The 23,264-nt window shown below is 42.4% G+C and overlaps 1 protein-coding gene across 14 annotated transcripts in view; it reads right to left on the bottom strand.

Moving 5' to 3' along the window:
- adgrl2a (adhesion G protein-coupled receptor L2a) overlaps positions 1-23,264 on the bottom strand; it is a 90,969-nt gene that overhangs the window by 61,342 nt on the left and 6,363 nt on the right. For all 14 annotated transcript variants that reach the window (XM_085382256.1, XM_085382257.1, XM_085382258.1 and 11 more), the window contains exon 2: positions 9,772-9,956. In XM_085382256.1, coding sequence (XP_085238382.1) covers positions 9,772-9,847 — 76 coding nt within the window. In that variant the 5' untranslated portion in view covers positions 9,848-9,956. The remainder of the gene's footprint in view (positions 1-9,771; positions 9,957-23,264) is intronic.

Below are 23,264 nucleotides of genomic sequence, written 5' to 3'. Positions count from 1 at the left end.
CTTATTTTGTAGCTAACAGCAAACAGCAGTTACACGTGCAGACGTTTCATCTGTAATTCAGCCCAAAACATCTGTATATAATTAAGGTGTTTGAAATTCTATATATATGCAGAATATAATTTAGTCTTTAAAACCTACTCGCACATAGAGAGGGAGACAGGATCAGAGAAAGATATTGGGAGAAGAACAAGAGGCAAAGAGCAGCAGGAGAATGAGCATTCCAACCTCATTTGTATTCTCCACCATCCAGTTCACTCCAGTTCATTTACATCTCTGCTACTTCCATAGCAACAGCAGGGGGGCTATCAGGAGCATCTTTGATATAGGTACATGACTCTGAAAAAGATCTTGTCATTTTCCTCTGAATAGGTACTGTGAGAAAAAAACTCATTTTCCATCCTTTTGGTTTGGGTGGGCCTCCTTAAACAGGATTTTAACCTGTCACAGACTCCCCCCCACCCCCCGTTTAGTTTTTTCCTCCAACCAGCACCTGTAGACATATGTCTGCACTAGAAATACCATCATTGCATAGGAAGGAAATATAATCCTGTGGAAACCAAGCACCCGAGCAGGGTCCGAGTATTTATTGTATTTTCTTTCTGATCCGTAAGAGTTTGAACAAATGCATCGAGTCTTAATGCCAGACAGAATCAGAATGCACAACAACGGCAGGAAAACACAACCTCATCAAGTTCCATGTGCACTTGTATGTAAATCAACCTTTAGGCCTAATTAAGCTCTATGGGGCTCATCAAGGTCATAAATCCCATTTTTTCATAAAGCATTATTGACTTCACATTATCTGCACATGTCGGCTGACTGCACTCGCACAAGCACACAGTGTCATCTCACTGTCTAATATCGGATAGCCCTGAGGCCAGGCAGTGTGTGTGCGTTGCTGTGTGTGTTTGTATTTGTGGGAGAGAGAAATGGGGAGTGCTTTTTAGGTCACACACAAAAAAGCAAGGACATCTTCCGGTAATGAAATGGCTGCGATGACCATCAAATAGTAAATTTTGTTTCATGGTCCCTAACAAATGGTCACTGCCAGACTTGAATTTTAAATCGCTATACATTTAGAGATTATCAACGAGAGGTCAAGGCTTCTCGCCTCGTGTTATCACGGTGTGATACCCGGCACAGTGTGGAGGCTTTACTGCAAGGATCCAAAAGGTAAAATATTCCAAATCGTGACACAGCTTCAGTTGTTTTAGCAAAGTAAACTGATTATTATTTAACTTTAAAGTGAACATGCTGCATGCTTTGTTTGATTAGCAGTGTCCTGATCCCACGAGTTGTCCTAAAGAGCTTGATGTGGGGCAGTCCCTGTTAGGGCTGCGTGGCACAGTCATAATTCTGTGATCATGAGTATTTAACGTGACGGCTCACTGACTTCTGTGGCATTTGCTCAAACTCTGCTAACTCTCTGAATCCAAACAGCTGAATACACCAGAATTAAACCTCCAGTAGCCACCAAGCACGTTTAAAGGTGGGAGCAAAGAGTATCGGTGTAAAGGAAAAGAGGGAGCTGAATTTTTTAAAAGTGCACAAACCCAGAACGTGAGCGTGAGGCTCACAGCAACACAATATTTGCTTTGTCTAGACTATCTAGTTCCAATAAATGTTAAGTAAAAATCTGATTACCAGCCCCTCCAAACAAGAGGAAAGCATCTTAGTGACAGCAGGTCTGTCAGAACACTGAAAATATTTAGCATGTTTTTAAATGCGATGAGTTTTTTGCAGAACACCAGTCAGACTTGAATTGGTTTGTGTTCGTCACATCGATACCATTTTCACAGTTTCCATTACAAAGAATGTAAAAATTGGACTGAGATGCATTGGGTAGCACAGACTTCCTTCTCTGCTCCAATGAAGCGTTTGATGCTCCTCAATTCAGTAAAGAAGCATTTCCCAATGGGTCACCAGCAGTGGCAGTACACACAAATGAGAAGGATCCATCTGCTGCATGTTTGCCTTCCCAAAGTGCACTTCTTCAAGCAGGCCACAGCAGTGGTTCCTTTCCCCGAGACTCAGCCCTCATGTGTATGCATTTGTGCCACATTATTCAGCTAGTGCTTCAACTGACCCCCACCTGGCATTTAAATTCCCTGACCAACACGCTAGTCATGCCCTGATGACACGACTACTGCTCCAACTGAATTCTTTATGCAGCTCTTGCTCAGACTAGACTGCAGACTTGCTGCCTTCTAGGTTCGGCAGATTGTTATGTGACAAAACACCGTTTTACTCTGATACAATGGCCTCATCCAAGGTTATGCACAACTCCAGAGTACTTATCTGACAAAGACAGAGCAACAGTTGTTTGGTTTGATTTGATTTTTTTTACTTTTTTCTTCTTCTTTTTTTAAATCATGGGACACTTATCTTAAGATTCCCTTTGGTTCAAGGATTCCAGCTCATGATTCTTGAATAGAAAGTTGAAATTGAATTTAACTCAGTTTATCAGGGATTTATTTGGCGTTATTCATTATAATCCACAGGCTAAGGCTTACCTTGATGGCCTTCCATGTTACATGTGTTTTCCCCCCCAGTGAATCATCTTACCTTTAAAAAGAAGGTCCGCACCAACATTTGTATGTGTGTGTCTGTTTGAAACTTTGACTTCTGGAATAACCTCGTCTGAATCACGTCTGATGCCCAAAATTCTCACTCCTCCATCTGTCTGCAGCCCTCACACATGTCACAGCAGGAAGTTCTCATTTAAGAGTTTCAGATGTCGCTCATGGTTATCAACCTTATTTACTGCATGCTGGCTATTTTAAATAATGGTGGTGGTACTGGCGTGTTTGGAGGGGGTTGTCTTGAAATTAAGGTACAAACCGAATATAAGGCATGGGTAAGTAATATAAAAATGCACCAAGAAGGGGGTTGGGGTTGAGTTGATATCACTAATTTAATTTGATAGTCCTTTATAAGATGTCTTTTATTACAGTTTTCCTTCCGCCCATCATTTACCCAAGAGTGGGGCTTAAAAGCAGGAGCCAAAGCCCCTGACGTGCAATCACACTCAGGGGTCATTCTGGCTCACAAAGTCACACGAGGTCAAGTCATAGCGTTTTTACAAGCGCATAAACGCCCTGAGCTAGCATGTGTGAAGCCTGCCAGCAACTAAACCAGCAGGTCGTGACATCTTCCTTCTAACTAAACAGCTTCTTTATTTACTGCAACCTGCTTTGGCACCATTTGGTCACGTAGCCAAGAAGCACAAAAACACAGAAGAAAGTACAAATACTAACTAGAGAGGAAAGCTGTAAGTTAACAAAGCTTCATGAAAGGGCATTCAGACTGACTTCAAAAGGTCGTGGCTCTAAATTCAGTATATTTATGGGTGTAGTTTCACCACCCCTCAAATACAGGAGCCTCTTCAGGATTTATAGCTGCTCTAAATCAGCAATGAAGAACAGGACTCCAGTAAGGGCAAGCAGGGATATATTACATGTGACTCTTGAGAGCAAACTGTAAAATCTGTGAAATCATAAGGCTCTAGATATATTACGCTCTCTTAACAGAAGCTGTCATTACATGTCCTGCAATCAGTTTTCCTTTGCATGACATTCAAACCGTACCTGCGCTTTTCTGCGAGCGCGTCTTTCGGCAGTGGCCCTCACAATGAAAATGTGATTACGTCCTCTTTAAACACCTGCAGATTGTTGCTGTTTACGTATTTCAGCTGTTGAAACGAGTCGATGGTTTCATAAACAGCAGTTCAGGACCACTTCACTGCCTTAGTTGCTCTTGTTGTTGAAATCAGAAGGTGCGGCAGAGCTAAACTGCTCGCGCTGATAAATACGTGTAATTCACCCTACGAAGGAAAACGGCAAAGAGCACACAGTTAAATCCATTCATGAGGATTTCCTCCATCTCTGATTTTGCAGAAGGAGCTGAAAAGCGAACATGGACACGCTGCGACCCATGTGACCTAAACTCTGCAGTTTAATCACCTTAATATTCCACATCATTACAGCAAAAGAAAAAAAACCGACATTTGCCTTTTGACCAGCTGAGCTAGTTCATTTGTGCGGCACAAGGTGTTCACGCTGGTTCTTGTTTGAAATACTGTCGACACCGGATAATCAAAAACATTCGACTCATCCTCCCCTTGCAGACAACACTTCAGCAGTAGTCCTTGCATGAGGTCTGTCTGTAGTCCTTGATGTCCACTACACAGGCTCTAAGAGCCTGTGCTATTTCTGCCATCATGCGAGGAGGTTCAGGTCTTTTCTGAACACTTTTGTATCTGCTGGATATACAGAAACCTTTAACATCAAATCTTGCAGCTAACCCGGGTTTCAGGCACAGCAAGTAGCAAATATGGAACACGAGGGCAAACACAGACACAACTTTTAAAACGGAGGCATATCTGTGACAAATTGAAGCCTGCTTATACCAAGATGCTCACATCTGCCACGGTCACATTAGAGACTACCAACAAAAGCACAAAACAATAAATTTTCCATGAACAACAGTCTCTGGTTATAGACCACTGCACTGGAGAGTGATAAGATAGATTTGTTTTCCCATATTTGGGATTTAGAGAAAAGACTTGATAAGGTTATCAGAACATGTTTTGTAGATTGTTTGGGATATACCCGCATGATTCTAGCAGGGCAAGAACAAAGCGAGACAAAGCATGACGGTAAAACTGAAGACAGTCAGGGACATGTGGGTAAATGACTAATCTAAGGGTGCCTGAGATACGACCGAGCAGAGGGCTCGTGGGACCCGTGTGAATTCCCGTTATCCAGACAGATCAGCCTGGAGAATGATGGGACAAGGTAGGTTTCACACTAAGTCTGAGGCTCTGTCATGCTGAACCACTCTCTCAGACAGGCCTGAAACCCAATAAAGACCATGTTAGAGGTTGAGCAACACATGAGGAAACACAGTCTTGTTGTTTTGTAGCACAGGACTGGAACACTCGTGGCTTAATTAAAGCAGTAACCGTATTTGCAACAGGAAACTCTTTGCTTCGGTTTAGAAAGAAAGAAAAAATGACCATAGAAACCTTGTGGAAATGCGTGAGAAATCTGGGGGCAAAATGCTTTATGAAAGACACTTTAGCATCTCCGCCATGACTGACACGGCATCGTATCTGCTGTTTGAGCTGCCGCATCTGTGTCGCGGCCCCAGATCTGGGCACGACTTATGGATGGTGACAGCAAACAACAAACTAATGATGCTTTCCAAGGTTATCTCCGCATAAATAGCCATTAAGAAGAATGCTGACGCGGCAGTCCAAATCCACGAGCGCAGGCTACTAGGAAGCTGTTAAAAACCTTTAGCAAGGGCAACGAGTTAGCAGTCATAGATTTTGGGTTAGTGGAACATCCTTAAACTGCCTCAGTAGCCAGGTGAAGGGAATATCAGTGTTTGGGTGGGAGAAAGGAGAGTGCCAAGATGTCAGCGCTTCACCATGCTTGTGCATGACAAACACCAACCTGGAGCCAGCTGTGACAAAGCCCTAATCCAGAAAATCCCTCCTTCCTTTGCTGAAAATCCTAATGAGGATTTGAAGTACTCGGCAGGGAGGAGACCCGGGGGCTATACACCTTGCCACTGCTTGCTCTCCCAGTCATTGTCTCCTTATCTCCTTATTGGCCAAGCCTGGCTGGCGATGAAAGAGACATGACAGCATGGTGGGCCTTCGTACACAGGCCCCACGCCTGCCTGGCTCCGCGGGGAGCCAGATTCCACAAACAACCAGGATGACATCACACAGGAGGTAGAAAGACAAAACCAACAGAGGTTGGTTTAGACACACGAGATAAAAGGGAATTTTAAAAATCCAGCCCTTTAGCCTTTACCGTTTTGCTTCAACAATAAGCAAATTGGAAAGTATGAAAACTTAGCATTTCAGAAAGTAATTATGCAACAACTGATTTGTCTCTGTTAACAAATTAGGTATGGGCCAATGTTTTCAAAGGCTGGCTCATAGCTAAATGCCAAATTAAGTGATCAGGGGACTGGAGCATGGCGACGCAGCGGGGTGCTATTCTTTTTCCACGGACACAACCGACACAAACGAGTATTCAAAAAGGGAAAAAAATGGTTTACTCATCTAACAGTGTTCTCTTTTTATTTTTAAGACAACTAAGAAAGAGGCACCTGGCGCTGGGCAGAATGAACGGCTAACGATTAGTCTGAGATACAGTGTGTGTGCCTTTAAAGACCGGGCTTATGATAACAGGATTTATAGTTTACCTGATTGGATTTACCTGTTAGATAGTTATCTTCTTATCTTCTTGCCCTAATGCTGGTCAGTAAGACACTGGAGCAGAAAATAGAGAACAAAAAAGAGAACAACGTGGAAAATAACAAGATAGCAGCCTGCCATCTTAATGAAGTTATAAAACAGGCTTTTATGGTTACAAGAAAAGGCTAAATGGGTCAAATAGGTGGTGCCAGAGCACTGGGAGGAGCCGGGTCCTGCCCTTGCAGGTCCTGGTTCACATTATGCTGCAGGCTTTTACTTCTAGCCTTTATATTTTCAAAACACCTTGATTATTTCTCTAGACAGACTTTGGTGTGACAGCTTTTAAAACCCTTCTCTTTTCATTTCACGTGGTACAATAACAGGCCCTTTCTTGCTGCCCTTGAGAAATCTCAAGTACTTTGAACATTTTAAGCATCGAGGAGAAACTAGTGTGGTTTCAGGGTCTGTGACAGAAACGGGAATTCTCAAGCTTGTTTGCCACTTTTGCCACTGAACAAGCAGCTTTTATTATAGTGCAATGGAAGAGAAAATAACTGAAGTTTAATTTTTGTTGCATAAGGTCGACATGACCTACTTGGGATAGTTTTTCTTATGTTTGCTTATACATCTGCAAAACATGATCACTCACACAGTAACATCCGTACACTGTGAAACTGTGACAATTAAATTAAACAAACTTCCCAAAAAGCTCCCAGGATAGGGAATTTCCTGATTAAGTGTTGATAATAATTTCAAACCAACAATGGTGCAGGAAGAGCAGCGTAGGGACAGGCGAGTGTGTCGCAACTTTCACCCTAATATCGCATTTCTAAAACTGAATCCCTGCTCTTCGGTTCGGCCCCGCGTAATTCCAACAATCATCGGGAAAACTTCGACGAGAGCGTGTGGCTGAGCTGGGTGGGAATTGTTATTCTGTCGCTGATACATACAAATCCTTTCAACCCCACCAGAATTCACTAAATTATTTTGAAAGATATGTGAGCCAATTTAATCATGTATTGCAGGGGTAAATCACGACTGTTTTTTTTTTTTTTTGCAAAAAAATATTATTACTTTGTAAATTACACCTTCGCCTCATTTTAGGTTGGTTGTCATGGTGATATCCACAGGGAAAGCCAATGGGACAAAAGGAAATAAACCCACTACTTTACAGAAGACCACTGTGAGCGTGATTGTTGTGCTGATGCACAGACAGACAGAAACATAGGTAGACAGATGAAATGAACGCTATTAATCACTGTGTTTAGATCACCCTCGCTCTGTTTCACAAGGTAAATTAAAGACTGTAAACATAATTAATTAGTGGAAGGCAAAACATGCGTAGAGCATTGTGAATATTAATGTGTGAAGCCTGACGCTCACCTATAAGCTGAAACCGGTGCTGCTGGTGTCTGTGGGCTCTTTCTGTTTTAAAAGGGCATTCCCACACTTCAGTATTTCACTTCCATGAATTTAGGGGGAATTCAAAAGGTCAAAATTGATTCACCAGAGGCCAAGATATTTTTGTCAAGTCTTTCCTTCTTAATTCTTTTCCCACTTTTTCCAGTCGCTCTCCTTTAGAACTATCTTAATGGATTGAGTAGTTCTTATGCTAAATTATTTTCACCTGATGTCTCTTTAACAAAGGTGAAGCTAAATTATAGACGGAGAGCAGAAAATAAAAAGTAAGTCTATACTGTAACCAGCACTGGTCTCATATCATCGTGAGTGATCGTAGTATCTATGTCGTAACGACGCCCGTGTGGCCTTTTGTGCAGTACTGTCTGAAACGTATGTAACAAATCAATTTTGGAAATTAATGCTGCAGAATAGGCTGAGGAGGGTGCAATTTTGAGAGATGAGGATGTGAAGGGAAAAGAAAATACGGGGAAGAAATGAGCCCAGCAAATACAGATATTCATGAAGAAAAAGTGAAAGCATGAGACAGATGGTCAGTATCGGTATTGGCTGTGTGTATGAGTCTTTCTTTAGATACAACAAAAAAGAAAAACTGGAAAACTAACTTTAAACTATTTACAGCACTGCACTAACCCATTTAATTCAATTATAAAAATGCATTAAAAAGATATTAGGGGTAGACGCAGTTTAATGAAGCATGTTTACTTGAGGATATTGTTTGTAATGAACTGTTTCTGGGCTGAGATGGGAAAAAGGAGAAGGTGGGTGGGGGGCTCGGGGAGGAGGCTATCCAGCAAGAGGAAAAAGGTGAATGACAAGTGCCATGTTATTAATAAACGGGGCTATTTATGTGTTTTTGAACCCGTTCTCCTCCCCGATTCTGGACACATCGTCATGTCTGTCTCTTCTGCCAGAGTGGACTCACGCAGCACATGCAGTTCACTCCTTCGCACTGTTGCAGCAGATGTGTCTTAAAAAACCATTAGTCTATCGACAAGATTTATTGCAAACCCTGCTGACTGAATTTTGTGGAGCACCCGGTAAACACCAGAGGCAACGCAACATGGATAGGAAAACCTCTGAGGTTTTCCTAAATAGATTAACGTGTATATACACGAGTCTCGTAATTGCTCTTTGCCCGAGGTTCAGAATTGGGGTTTAGTAAAGTGCCAATATTTGAGGAAAACATATAGATTTGTATGTGCGTGCATGTAAAGACAGTGCAATCGTTTCCCCGACTGTTTCCCATACGGTTTCACATTTCTTACATGAAAGATCAAATTGAACCCAGGTGATACATGAGAAGACCATATGGTAAAGCACATCGTGCCAGTGTGACCTGCTACAGTGTAAATGAATCTTGAGAAATCATTACCTTGAAAACTTGAATGAGTAATCCTACATTATTAAGTTTTTTAAGAAGTAATAAAGCAGGTATAGCGAACAGTTGGCGAGATCTTAAAACAGTTGGCAGCAGTGAAGCAAAATCTGTAAAGACTCATCTTATACTGCACGAAAAAGATGCCAACCTCGCTTTATTTTAAATCCAATAATCAAACGTCTAAAGTAAAGCACCTCTAGTCTTGCGATTAAACACTAATAAGTAGAGGATACAGTTTATGAGATAAGGCTTGGACGCATAAATCTTGTAATTACGATACAGCGGAGAGTGATTTAATCAAAACTTAATGCAGTATGATTAAAACACATTCAAGCTTTATATTTTTTGAGGTGTGAAATCTGTGTGCCTGCCTGCCATGAGACAGAACATTTTAGTGAGGAATTTAAAAATGGATCCAGCTCTGATGCCACTGGGAACAACTGACGCTTTCAAGCAGAAAATCTCAGACAAATCACAATTTACCAACTAATGAAACCACTCAAGATTATCCCCCATCCGCCTGTGCCCACTGTCCTCCAAGCTGCATTACTTACACAAGCAGTGGCTGCACCCAGAGAGCAGATTTGGCTTCAGCCACAATGTAACTGCTTATGCTATATGCAGTAGAAAACAATAGCATTAAAAAAATAAGTTTTTTATGTGAGCCTGAAAAAAAACAACAACACACTTTTTCAAAAGACGCTATCAAAAAAAAACTAGCAGTATGTTTTTGACGAAAGCAAGAGGAGCTACTTACCCTCTGTGGAGTGTACTTGGGCTAGAGTGATGAGAAACCAGCAGAAAGTGGGTAGTTTCCACAGGGAGCAAGACATGGTGCCAGGTGTTGATGTTGTGTGGCAGATTTGTGTTGTGAATAACAGGTTCTGATTAGAAAAGTCCAAGCCAAGTGGTCTCAGAGATGCTCATCATTGATCCTCTAACCTGCAGAGAACACAAAAAAAGACATTCCCTTCAGCAGTGATAATAATTCAACGTGCGAGCTCTGTCCTTGTGTGATTTCACAGTGGAATTCATCCTGTAACACTCATGTCACAAGGCACTTGATGCTGCATATACATCCCGCTGCAGAAATGTGACAACTGTGAAATGCCACAAACCCCATGCAAGCCACTAAAATAAGCCCAGAAGTTCAATAATCCTGCAAAGGGAAATCCCTTGATGGCAGCTCAATGCTAACTATTTCCCCAGCAGGGAGGGGTGGGGGTGAATCGTTGTGTGTGTGTAAGCCGAGGGGGGGCTGAGTGGGATCAGCACCGTGATCAAAAAGACGGATCCCGCCCTGTCCACCTTCTACCTTCTCAAGACCTTTAGCGATGCTAACCTTATCAAAACTGTGTCAACTTGTATTTTCTGTTCCTGTTCCACAGAACACATTTATGCCTTTTGAACATTGTTTAAACCCCTTTAAAATCCCTTTTTTTTGGGCCACTGTCTCACGTGACATCACTTTGATGTGCTAAAACGTAGCACCTTTATAACACCAAAAGCATCTCGCCGACCGAGTAAAAGCTCTGTTGTAAGAGCTGCAGCGCGTCCTGACACGGAGTAAAACGCTACAGCCACGTGGTGGAAATGCTAAAGTAAATGACAGTAACATTTAGTGCTAGAAATATTAATGATAATAGCCCGGATAGCATCAGCCAAAAAGCTTTCCGTGCAGCTTGCTTTGCATTGTCATTGTTGTTATTGTCCATTTCAGAGGTGGTTTTCTTACATATGGGAGCTGTTTTCACATCCGGTTATTTTTAGGAAGGTTGCACACGTAACGAAACGATCAGCAACACGCATTTTACGTAAAAATGTAGCAGTAATGAAGCTACTTTTGGCCGGGGATGCACTACTGGAATCTCACTTGTATCCAAGCGGAGCTCTACTTCTGTTTGAGTGATATTTTATGACCCCCAGACAAACAAACAAACACTACCAAGCAAATGGTCACTTCTCTGTGTTGTGACTGACCACAAACCACCTTATCTCTCCAGTCCCCCCCCCCAGTCCCTTACATCTCTCCAAACCAAAATTCCTGTCTCCCCAGCCCATCCATACCTGTCTCTGTTGTACGAGTCTGAATGTTTGTTTTGCTCTCTTTCGCTACAAAAGCAAATGGCCTCCTCCCCGCCACAGATACAGCGTTGAAGCTGTGTAGGGTGAAACCTAATGCCTACCTGCGTGCCCAGGCATGCGTTTCACAGAACTAACGGCTCCCTTTTGTCTGTGTGTTTACACTGCTGGGCTAAGCTCAATCCTCTCACTCCCATGGACCATTAGCACATTCACCATGGGATATGGCATCACTCTGGCAACAAGGCTCATAGGACCCCATTAGAAACAGTTTTTTTCTTTTTTAGCACATTCAAAAACACAGTTCCATTTTTTTCTTTCCGAGTCTTCAGCCTGCAATTGTTAGTTAAGATTCAAAGGACTGGATGTTATCCGTTATACTTGCAGCTAACAAGAAAAGACCGTGAGGAATTTTGTTTGTCATGTACAGTCAGAGCTGCAAAACTCGTCTTCAGCTGCCTCCTCCACACTGGAGAATATCCGCGGCCCGAAAGGTCTTTGATCTATTTTGTCTGAGTTCTCAGACAGTGTAATAATTTATCACCGAGAAAACATGCAGAGCACACACATTAGCCAACAAAGTTATAATTAAACCTGCCATAATCAGCTCATCTAGTATGACATTGTGCCTCACCTGAGACCTCTAATTTTAGAGCCATTTAAAAGAGGTTAACAGGAGCAGAACACACACAGCCACCGGGTATTTAGTTTCAATGGAATAATATGCAGTCATGAGGCTTAACAAATGAAAGTTGATCAAACATGTTGGATTCCAATAAAACTCTGACCCTTTTTTTTCTTCAGTCCACGTGGCACCAATTCAATTTATCAGGTGAGTGGCGACACATAATCAGCCTGTAAAGTCAAGGTCCAAACGTACGGCGTAATCAGCTCTTGAGCTGATCGTCTAACAATAAAGCTGGTGGATAGTGACCATATTAGCTTCATCTTAGCCTCATCAGCTACTGGTTTGTCCACTTTTGCCAAAAGACATCTACGTGTGTTGAGCGGTGGATGATGGTAATCAGTCCTTAAAACTAATACAGTATGAACACTCAGATGAAATGAACAGTTTAACAAAATTAGGCTCCTTAACAGGATCATTCATTATTTACTCTTGTGTTTTAGCGTTTAACAGCAAAATATAGTTCAAGAGGAATATCTACACATGGAGAAGGCGGCATTCATTCAGGCTCTAACCCTGGAGGCGTTAGCTGGAAAAAACGAAATCTGTTAAAAATTAGCTTCCGCTCTTGTCATCACATGCCATTGTCAACAAATGTAGCCTCACTTTGCACCAGGTTCACTCTGTGTGCGCACCAGACTGGGGAAACAGAAGCTACTGGATGTATGTGCACTAGTCCTGCTCAGCTTACATCCTTGACAAGACGCTGTGACCTACTTAACGTGTTCGTTTCGATAACCGGTCTATTGGCTTCCCATGGTGAAGTAGTCATTTTTCCCCTTTACAGTTGCTTTATTAGCTGATGCACCAACAAACGTATCGAGTGATCGTTTAAGCCAAATCAGGTCTAACTAAACTGTTATAGCTCGAGTCGACACTTTATGCCAAACGTTATGGTCAAAATAGGTTAAAACATGCATTTTGGTGGATGCGTGTCTTCTTCATGGCTGAGGCTGTTTGTGTATGTAAACAGGCTGGTCTCAATATGATTTATTCTTCCTTCCTTGTCATCATTGCTTAGTGTAAAAAAAGGGAGGCAGCGCGCTCACACGCCCTGTGTCAGAATGCTAAGACAAAGACGGGATGCCTTTAAACACTTTGCCTTGAAGGCAGCGTAGACCCCCTGCCACAAAAGGAAAAGAACAAAAAGGACGACTGTAGATCCGCGGTACACGGGGACGGATGTTCTGTAAATCGACGATAACAGTCCTATACTTTAATATATTTTGTATCATGCTGTGAGTGCTTAACATGCTGAGACACCAAAGGCGCAGGCTGCAGGAAGACTGCAGACTGCCGTTCTCCTCATTAAACAGGCTGAGGTCTCCCCTCTCAGCTGGGGGTTTCTTTTCCCTCTCTTCGCCTTGTAACGGAAACTGCCGGTGATCTCATTTTGACCATTTTCTCAAATAGCCCTCGACTCCGGTGTGATCTCAGAGCAGGTTTGAGCATCTCTATAACGCCGCCGCTGCGTCGTGCTTGAAGTTTGGACTCGATACGCAGAGATGCACAGATGACGAGCGCCGCTGTCGACGCGGGTCCTTCGACTTCACGAAACGCATGACCGTAGCGGTCTTCTGTGATTTTTAAGCACAGATTGCTAAAATGTCAACAAGCATCGCAGTGCTTGGGCTAAACGTGAAGCCACTGCAGACAGATGTTTAAGTACTCTGAAAAATGTAGAAGCCACAGGGGCGTGAGCCCAGAGGCTTTAAACATATGTGTGCTTGATATACGGGCAATACAACAGAATGCTTTATAATCAACAACTGTGTGACAAAATTAGGAATTGCAGGAGCAGTTGGTCCTCTTAGGAAAAAAAGAAATAAAAGGGCTTAGTGACTGGGAGGAAGGGGGTTATTAGAAGGGAGGGAGAGAGGATTGATTGAAAAGGACAGTTTGAAATTTAAATGCAGTGGGGGTCTGAAAACAAGAGGCAGATGTGAAAGAATGCTGGGCTTCTTAGACAAAGCTCCTGGTTGTCCCTCTATAGCTGTTAGAGGGCCACAGGAGAATAGAAGAAGAGTTGGGCCATTCTACAAAACGAGGTCTGGGAGAATGGAGGGGGAGCCGGAATAAAGAACCTGAGTGGGGGAGTGGGACACGAGTTACAATGAGAGACTGACAGCTTGCAAGTCTTGCTTGACCCTTGAATTAGCCCCTGAGCTTTCAACAAACCTCGAGAAAGAGTTGGGATGTTAATTGCCACCGAACATCACAGGGATGCAAAAGAAGGGAAACACAGGGCCAGATATTCACTGAAATGGAAATCAGAATCAACAGACCACCACATGTTGAATGCAGGGAAACACATTTGGTTTCTATTGGGCTTTCCCAAAACTATCCTCCCTCATACATTAATTCATACGCACTATAAGAACCCTGTTATCTGTTTCTCCAAAAAACCTGAAACATGGGGCTCAGTCAGAAAATACTCAAGTCTCAAATCTGGAAGAAATGTCTTCTCAAAAGTGACTGTGTCCCTGCTTTGACACTGCTGAAATGTACATTTTGCAAGCGTAGAGATTGGGCTGGTGAGCAGATGAGTCTGGAGCCCCCCACTGAGTCGGATATAGGCCAGGAAGGAATCAAGGCTGACCTCTCTGCTGAGGGAATGATTGAGAGCAGAACAGGACCAGAGGAGCCGAGCGACACCCGACCAAACGCCGTGCGACTGCTGGTGCCACGAACACGAGACCCGACCCTGACACGAGCCGAGCCAGTGAAATACCGGGTCAAACACGCATGCTGCACGACAGGACTCCTCAGCAGCAGAGATGGTTAATGGAGCAGGGAGCGCAAAGGATAAGGGCGGAGAAAAATTGCATGGAAGATTATTTTCATTTTATTATTACTCTGCATAGTAACATAGCTGGAGATGTCGTGATTAGGACTGCTAGGACTTTTAGTCACACTGTCTGTGGGAGGCTAGCTTACTTGAAACTTTCATGTATTATCTTGTGCATTTCATCATCTGAGAGCACATAAAACCAACTGTTTTTTGAATTTGTTGATCACAACATTTGGATTAAACGAATCATTAGCCGGCTCTGATGCAAGCCACACTGCACGGAAAAGGCAGCAGCATGCAAGAGGAGCAGAGCGTGACATAAGCGTGGTACTTGTCATGCTCACTGCTCTTAGTGTTTGCACCATTCATCATTTTTATGAGCCACTCAATTAATCGATTAGGGTACTCCCCACTGGTTAGGACATATGGCTACTAAATAAAGCAATCATGAGCTAAGCCCTGAAACACTCCAGCACTTCAATACATTCAAAAATAAATGGATTGTCTAGGAGAAAGAAAAGACAGCATTGTTTTATTTTCATTTCCCTCCTTCGATGTTTTACTTGACAATATGAAAAACAAAACAAAAAAGTATTTCTGGTCTGCCGTAGTTTTACATGTCGAGAAGCGCCGCGTTTATCAGGAAAGATTTCCTGATTTAAGAATGTCAACATACGATATGTTTCAACGTGGCACTTTTCCTCTGCATTTCTAGGCACTTAGTGTTATCGCCCCCTCTGCTTGAATATATATTAAATCCATAGCCTCATAATCACTTTAGCAATGCAAGAAAAATCCTATTAGCGCTGAAAGATACCTACACCTGTCTGTCCACATGGATTATAGGCAGGTGATTTGCCACGGTAACAAAGTTTTAATACGGGTCCCATACATTTTTTTTGTTCTAATTTTGATGTTTTACTGGGAAGTGAAGTGGATTATCTCGAATGAAATTTCAAAATGTCATTTCCACTTGCTGATAGCACAAAACTATTCCTTTCAGGTCTGCAGAGATAAGAATGATTCAGCCAGGGCTGTTAAACGGTGTCTTTGCCAAATGTTCCTCCGCTTAGGAATTAATAGGCTGACATTAATACAGCAAGATAAATAGGCAGGTCAGGTAAGTGAGCCCTGCCATTATATGGGCATCTCATGGTGATAGTACCTGCCAATCAAGTCCAATAAGTCCTTGACAAGGTGTGATTCACCTTGAAATACAGAGAATGCATGCAATATGTAGTATATAGTCCCCTGTTGAGAAACCTGATCCAATTAGTGTGTGCGCATAAATACTTTGCAGGGTTGACGCCCCGAGAGCACATCAGGACAGCATAAAAGTTGGGTTAACGTCCGCTACACACAACCTTTTTTTCTACATATGAGTCACCTCTCATCTAAAACAACATGGCTGTTTGCAAAAGAGGGACCAAGACCTTTTGGAAGCGCAAGGCCTGGTTTTTAGTCTATGATAATAATGTGCCGTATTTACACGGATATGCACCAGTAAGCAGCTTTTGTGATCCTCTGCCCCCCTCCAAACGGAGCAGCTGAATGGGTAAAACCTTCGCTTCATCCTTCTATTAAGGACTCACCATCAATAATGCACTGTGATCGTGAGGCGTTATTAAGCAGGATGATTAATTTTTAAGGCAGTGGGCAGCAACACAAAACACGAAGAAAGTAACAGAGACGACGACTTGTGAGAGACGCGTTTTCAATGGAGCAGCGTGAGCGTGAAAATAAGACACTTATTTGCGACTTTTTTTCGTCTAGGCGACGAGAAGCAGAGAAACTGAAAAACGAAGGAATGTTTTCAGTGCACCTCGACTGACGGATATGTCATTAAGTAAATACTTGGCATACGCTGAATTTACATTCCGGACAGTCTGCATCATCTTCTCCTTTGTGGCTTTTATGTTTAACAATGTCTTAATAGGAGCTTTTACCTAGACTCAGCTCACTGCAGTGCCCCTAATACAATTTCTCTGTATTTGTTGATGCATCAGAGGCAAAAATTGGCAAAAATTGCATCAAATCCTGTAAAACTAGTTATTGTGTTACTGTGGAAATGTATATATTTTTGAAGAATGTTAATTCTTTCAGATTAGAGGCACTATGCTTAATGTCTAATTAATGCTTTTAACCTTTCTGTGGCTCAGGGGAAGGACAAAGCCAAAGCCAAAAGGGCCACTGCATCATCTCAGTCATCAGCTAAACAGGAAGAGAAGCAATACTGTACGAATGATTTCAGCAGTGGATGTACAGTAGCGTACTTCATCCGAGCGCATTTCTATCCCACTACTGCCAAATCTATTTCCAATCTAAAAGATGGCATGAATGCCTTTGTCAGACAGGGGGAGCGGCGTATGTCAAGCTAAACAAGGTATAGCGCTGTGTCTCGTCAGGAAGCTTAGACAAAAGAAGTGGGTGTAGTCTTTCCTGAATGCAATCACTTGTCAGCCCTAAATCTTCACTCAGTACTGCCGTGACAGGTAACGGTGCTTTTTAAACCGATGAATGTATATTGGCCTTTTTTTAAAGATACAGAAAATGTCTAAAAGGCATTTTGCTGCCGCTCACAAATGAATGTTTTACACACTCTGCTGCACAATAACATGAAACATATTTTCATTAAAAGAGTGAAAAAGGGGTGAGACTACATAGTTAGTTTTTTTAAAGAAAAAAAGCATCTAATATGGCATTTATACACAGCAGCACGACATAAGCGAGTAATTTGGGTTGCTTTGAATTTTTGGGGAGGCTGCTTCATTAGATTTCCTCGTGCCGTTCCAGTGTCACTACTCCTTGCCCTCTGCCCACCTTCAGCTGTGAAAGGGAGAGGACAGTTTTGGGGCTGAGCTTTCTCTACCGTCCTCATTTGCATAACATCAGCAGCGCGAGGGGGATTGTGATGCAAACAAGCCAAGATTGGCTCGTTCCATCTCCCCCAATTTTAATAACTAAGGTGTTATAGGTTCTCGCTCCCGCCTGCTCACTGTACAATGGATCAGCCTTCTTTGAGACTGAGAGAGAGATTCGATTTTTTTAAAAATAGGTGGAAAAGTTTCAACTGCAGTTTGGATGATTAAAGAAAACTTGCGTGCAGTTGACGTAAGAGCGGCGCTGCTGCTGTTGCACTTTGCCCGAATTTAAACACGTGGCAGGCCACAGGAGGATAAAAAAATCTTCATTATGGGCGAAAACATCTCTTTTCACCAATGTTCCTCATTTCCCAACTGACCATGATTTGGGCTTGACATGAATAAAGAAAAAATATGTAAATGAATCGGTGGCTTATGTTATCGTCCCCTGCCACCCACAGTAGGACAGCAGATACAGCAATCACTGCTTCTGCACCTTGTGTATGTTTAATATGTGTTTGTTCCTTTGTGATAACAAAAAAAAAGGGGGGGGGGGGAGATAAACAGGGCTTTCTTTTGTTGTTGTTTTTTTTCTCCTTCGAATAACTGGACCAAAGTCAGGGAATCCAAAGACACAAGGAGAGAGAGAGCAGACAAATACAGGAGACTGTCAAGCAGACTGCGATAAAACATTCACTGTGAAATTATCTCCCTGTCATAAGGTCCTCCTGTTTTGAATACCAAAGGGATTCAAATTCCCAAACAAACTATGAGAGGTTGACCAATTTTGTGCTCTGCTAAACGATAGCGGATTGCAGGGCAGGTTGTAGCTTTGAACCACCGCGGTTTGAGGTAGCAGGAAGCCAAGATTTTAATCTCTGCATGTCTGCATAGGTAATCCATTGAAGTGTAATTGCTACAGTTCTAAGTTATACAGAATAATGACAGAAGAATGAGACTCACTATGAATATGAAGTGAGTGAGAACACAAAGTCCCCACAGTGGCAGAGGAGCAAAACACTTTGACAAGGACTCTTGCTGGGGAGGAAAACTATCCTCTGAAGAACAACAAGCGCCAATATGGACGCTGTTTTTCTTTTTTCTTTTTTTTTTTAACAAGACGCACCATTCGGAGAAACATAATGAAGCGAGCCGCGCAGATGAAATGTTAGGATTTATGCGACTAAAGCGGCTAGCTAAGATGAACCCGTTCCTGTTAGCAACAGCATTTCATCTTCATGGATACCAAGGATGTGAAAGAGAGGTGAGAAAGAGGTGAATTTACAAAAGAGGAAACAGTTACGTATTTATGAAATTAATTAAAATGCAGCCGAATGTGTAGCATGCAAACTTTCTGGAATTTCCACATTAAATATAAGAGATGCTGCTTGCAACCTTTTGCTCTGTGTGTTTTCTTTAAATATCGCTCTTTGCAAAAACATGAAAATCCAGGAAGCTTGAAAAGACTGGAAGGTGCAACCTAATACTGACTGTGGGTAACTCGTATATGTTTTTTAACACTGAAAACAAATGGGTATATGGAGGACTTAATGTTATGAAAGGTAACTACAGAATAAAATCAATACATTTAACATGTCATCCTCCTGGGTTTTTTTACACCAAAACATCTGCAGCAACATTTGGCATTTTTTGAGCCTGCTGCTGCTCCAGTTGTATGAATTGTGTCTGAATTCACTTATCATTTAAATATCAAGCATGCACCTGAGAAAGTCTTATGGGCAGTGACTTTCAGAAAACGTCTCCAAGTAATGCTTGCACAATCCTGCTTTTTCCACGCTGCTTCCACGGGAGCCTCGAGCCTTTTCAGGTGAGAGAATAAAAGATCCCTTTTTTTCGTCTCTATTTTTTGGCCCTTGCAGTAAACTGTAAAACGAGTAGGCGTTGCAGCGTCTGCAACATTCACCATCTCTCGCTGATTGTTAAGGCTCAGCTTTGGTGTCTGGAACCCACATTTCAACACCACCGTTTACAGAGCAAATGTTCGTCTTAGGTAGACCTTTAAAACATAAATAAAAACAAGCTAAACATTTAGGCAAAATTTACTACCTCACCCTGATACCCAGAGAGATGTTTTCAGGGAGCACAGAGAAACTTTTCCATTCTTTAGACACGTCTCTGCCTCCTTGGAGTTGAAGCTTCTTGCCTACCCCCGGGCCGGGCTGATGGTAATGGCTGCAGGAGCCGCTTCCTGTCAGCTCACTCCAGACTCACTAGTAATCAGCTCGAGCTGATGAATGACAGAAATGCCACTGGCTCCACTTTTTGCAACGACAAAAAAAAAAAAAAAAAAAAAAAAGCACCAGTTTCTGCCCCCCCACCCACCCATTTGACTGTCCTCTTTACACAGCTTTTTTTCCCCATTTCCATCAACTACTACAAAATAGCACTCATCACATTGGTTCAGCTGCTGATGCTGAAGCTAAAAATGAAACATGTGTTGCCGGGCACAGATGCAGTACTTGAGAATTTGTAGAGCTTGCTCAGAGCTTTCTGTCTGGTCATCATTTAACCTTGCTTTCATTTTATCACTGGGTGATTTATAAGGACGTGAACACATGTTCGCTTTAATGGTCCCAGTACAAAAACACAGCTATAAAGTAGATAAAACTACTTTTTTCCCTGCTTTGGCTTATCTGTTTATTTCTTAGCAGGTCATGGCATTTTTTGGCCTCATTTATCTCTTTTCATGCCACACACACACACACACACACACACACACACACACACACACACACACACACAAAACCTGACCTATTTTTTTTTTCTTGAACAAACTAAAATTACACCCTTAAAATTTTTTGTTTATCGAGCAATAAATATGTTACAGCATTGCGAGGCTGCTTTTTACACACCTCAAATTATTGTTAATTTTTAAAGTTATTTAAGAAATAAGCAAAGCGATAAAACTCTTAAACTACAAAGAGAAATCCAAATATCGTTCAATTTTAATTTCTGAAATAATCAAAAATAATATATGTAAAAATGTAGCAGCTTAAAAAAATGCATTATAACACAACAAAGAAGAACATTTTTGCCACCTACGGAGATACTGGACATTTGGCCGGTAATGAAATTTTAGCCTTAAATATTTATTACATGCTGTTATTGTTTGCGCTTATTGCAAGGAATCTATACGGTGAGCATCCTCAGTTTTATTGCAGTTGTGCAACTAATAGCATTTCTTCTGCTTCTGCACGTCCTGCTCAGTCACAACATAACAGATGTGAAGTATAAGCTGCAGTTCTCACACTCATCTTAATTACTTAAACCGGTTTGCTGTGGACTGAATTAGACAAACCGGTGGCTCTAATGGATAAAGCAGTCAGGGCATGTGTGATTTATAACAGAATTCACACCAGCAGAGCTGCCTCACACCTCATTTAGAAGGAGGCACGATGAATTATTAGGGCAGCCTGTATATGTCTTTTTCCTGTGGAAATGCCAAAAAGATCAAATCAGTACAGAGACGCAGTGAGGTGTCAATATTAAGCACTCCAAATTTCATTATAAATACATGAATAATTTGACGTCTCCATCGACACACACACACACATTCAGGAGCAACTTCTCTGCAGTATTTAAGATGTTCATTACCTCACCCCCACGGCAGTAGAGGAGGAGTTGGATCCAACAGGCAGCAGTGAATGCCAGGCCTGGCACAGCTGTACAAGCAAAGCTGTAAAGAGAAGTCACCGGCCACTGTCGCTCAATCTTTCCCTGTGTTAATCCCACACTGTCTGCATGCACGTCAGACCCATTCCTCACATCCTTGCATTGCTTTTCACACCCCTAAGTTCAATTTGGCAGGAAAGTGGACACGTTGCATCACTTCTCCTGGCTGAAAATTCTCTCGGCATTGTTCCCCTCCAATAATCTTGTTTCTGAGACAGCATGATGGCTGTGTTATCATGTACAATCGATTCGCTAGTCATTTTCTGCAAAATATTTTCTTGCTTCTTGCGTTCTCTTTCAGGTACTCACTGAAGCGTGCAATGTGAACGCACAAACCTGAGTTTTACTCGTGCATTTCCACACCAGAGCCCGGCTTTGTGACTTTTAACAGCGGCGCGGCAAATATGTGTACATATGAGATTTAAAAGCCTTTAATGCCCCTGAATCTCTTCGTAGCTGATCAGATCATCTTCTGAATGGCCTCGATACACAAACATGCGGCGTGTGTGTACAGAAGAGTCGGCTCCATTTATCTGCATTCATCCTTCACATTATCATGGAGGGACAGCTTGCTGTCATATCCCAGACCGTTCCTGTGGCTGGACAAATGCGCTGAAAAATGGACCCTCAAGTGTTGGGCACGTTTTACTAAACAAGCCCCTCTATGTTTTATAGACTTACAGAATTTTATAGCCGAGCTCCAGCGGAACCAAATCCCGGCCTTCGGGGCAGAAACTTTATTTTAACATCTCTCTTTTTTGGGGGGGAGGACTGACATTTTGTCCTCTGCCTTCAAAATGTTTTCCCAAGAAGCTTCTCCTCAGTTGACCTACGCAGAGACCATTGCCTCTGGCTTGTCACAGGGAAAAGAGTGATGCGGTTCTATGGGTAACAGAGAGGGAGGCTCTGTACTGAGACAGCAGCAGGTGCAGCCGTGACAGTTGCCGTGTTGTTGCTAGCCCCACACTGTAGTCAAGATGAGGTTCACAGATGTAGCCACTCAGTGCAGTGGTTTATTGGCTGCCTGAAACAATGCATCTCTGTCAAGAACAACTCCTCCTAAGGCCATTTCAGCCTAACAGTGCTGCGTATGAAACAAGGCGTAGAAAAAGCTCATTCTGACACACAAGGTCAATTCAGCTCCACAGCAACACAATCAAAGCTCCCCTCGCTGTGCCAAAAAGCAAAACAAATACCAACCCGGAGCAATCACGCTCAAACGTGGAGGTTTCAGCCACATTTTCATATTCAGCCATGTGCATAATAATAAATATAACAATAAAAATATCAATAATAATTCCAGTGGCACCTTGAGATTTATTATCACCATTTATCAAAGCATATTTGTGACTAATTATTAGCAGCGCTACCTGAGGCTGCACTTTAGCCCACATGCACTGAGTAAAGTAATGGCACCCATTTTCCCGCGGCCCTTTTCATTTTTTTTTTCTCCCGTTGGACAAGAGAAAGCAAACCTGATTCTTTTCTTCAATTCAGATGTGAAGCAGTCCACAAAGTCCAGTCCAACCTTGTGTTTTGTTGAATCTGAGAGTAGTAGAGATCTGAGATAATATGACTATTGTTTTCCTGTAAAGCACCCAGTCTCTGCTTGTTCAATTACTGGAAGGAGCCTCAACGAGGGCGGTTAAATCATTTGCAGAGACATTATCTACGCAGAGAGAGAAAGACAGAGAAAGAGAGGGAGGGTGTGTGGCGGGGAGGGGGGGTGAGGAGGAGGGGAGAGCCGGCATAGGGGCCAAACTTTAGTTTGGAGAAGAAATAGAAACATTTTTGTGGACCACACATGGAGGGTGCTGCGAGGATAAAAGCAGCAGGATTCATGATTCACTGCAGGAAATTAATAGACTAATACAGTTCTCTGTTTCACTGCCAAAAACCACATAATAAGATAAAATTGTTTTCATTACAGGTGATGATGGATATCTATGTAGATTATTAAAATATACACAGAATTTATGAGCGCGAGAGAGACCGCAGAATTTCCTTCTTCCTCGCATATGTCGCCTACAAACAAAAACCGACTCACGAGCACTCATCTGTCAGCGTGAGCAATCATTAAGAGATAATTTGATTGTTTTTTCAACCTCGGCTGTGTTTGATGTCTCTGGCATGGTAGC

This window comes from Rhamphochromis longiceps, linkage group LG15 (genome assembly GCF_057381845.1).
Source record: "Rhamphochromis longiceps isolate RC_006_pf linkage group LG15, R_longiceps_female_GT1.1, whole genome shotgun sequence".
Classification (NCBI taxonomy): Eukaryota; Metazoa; Chordata; class Actinopteri; order Cichliformes; family Cichlidae; genus Rhamphochromis; species Rhamphochromis longiceps.
This window is presented reverse-complemented; position numbering and strand designations above follow the sequence as displayed.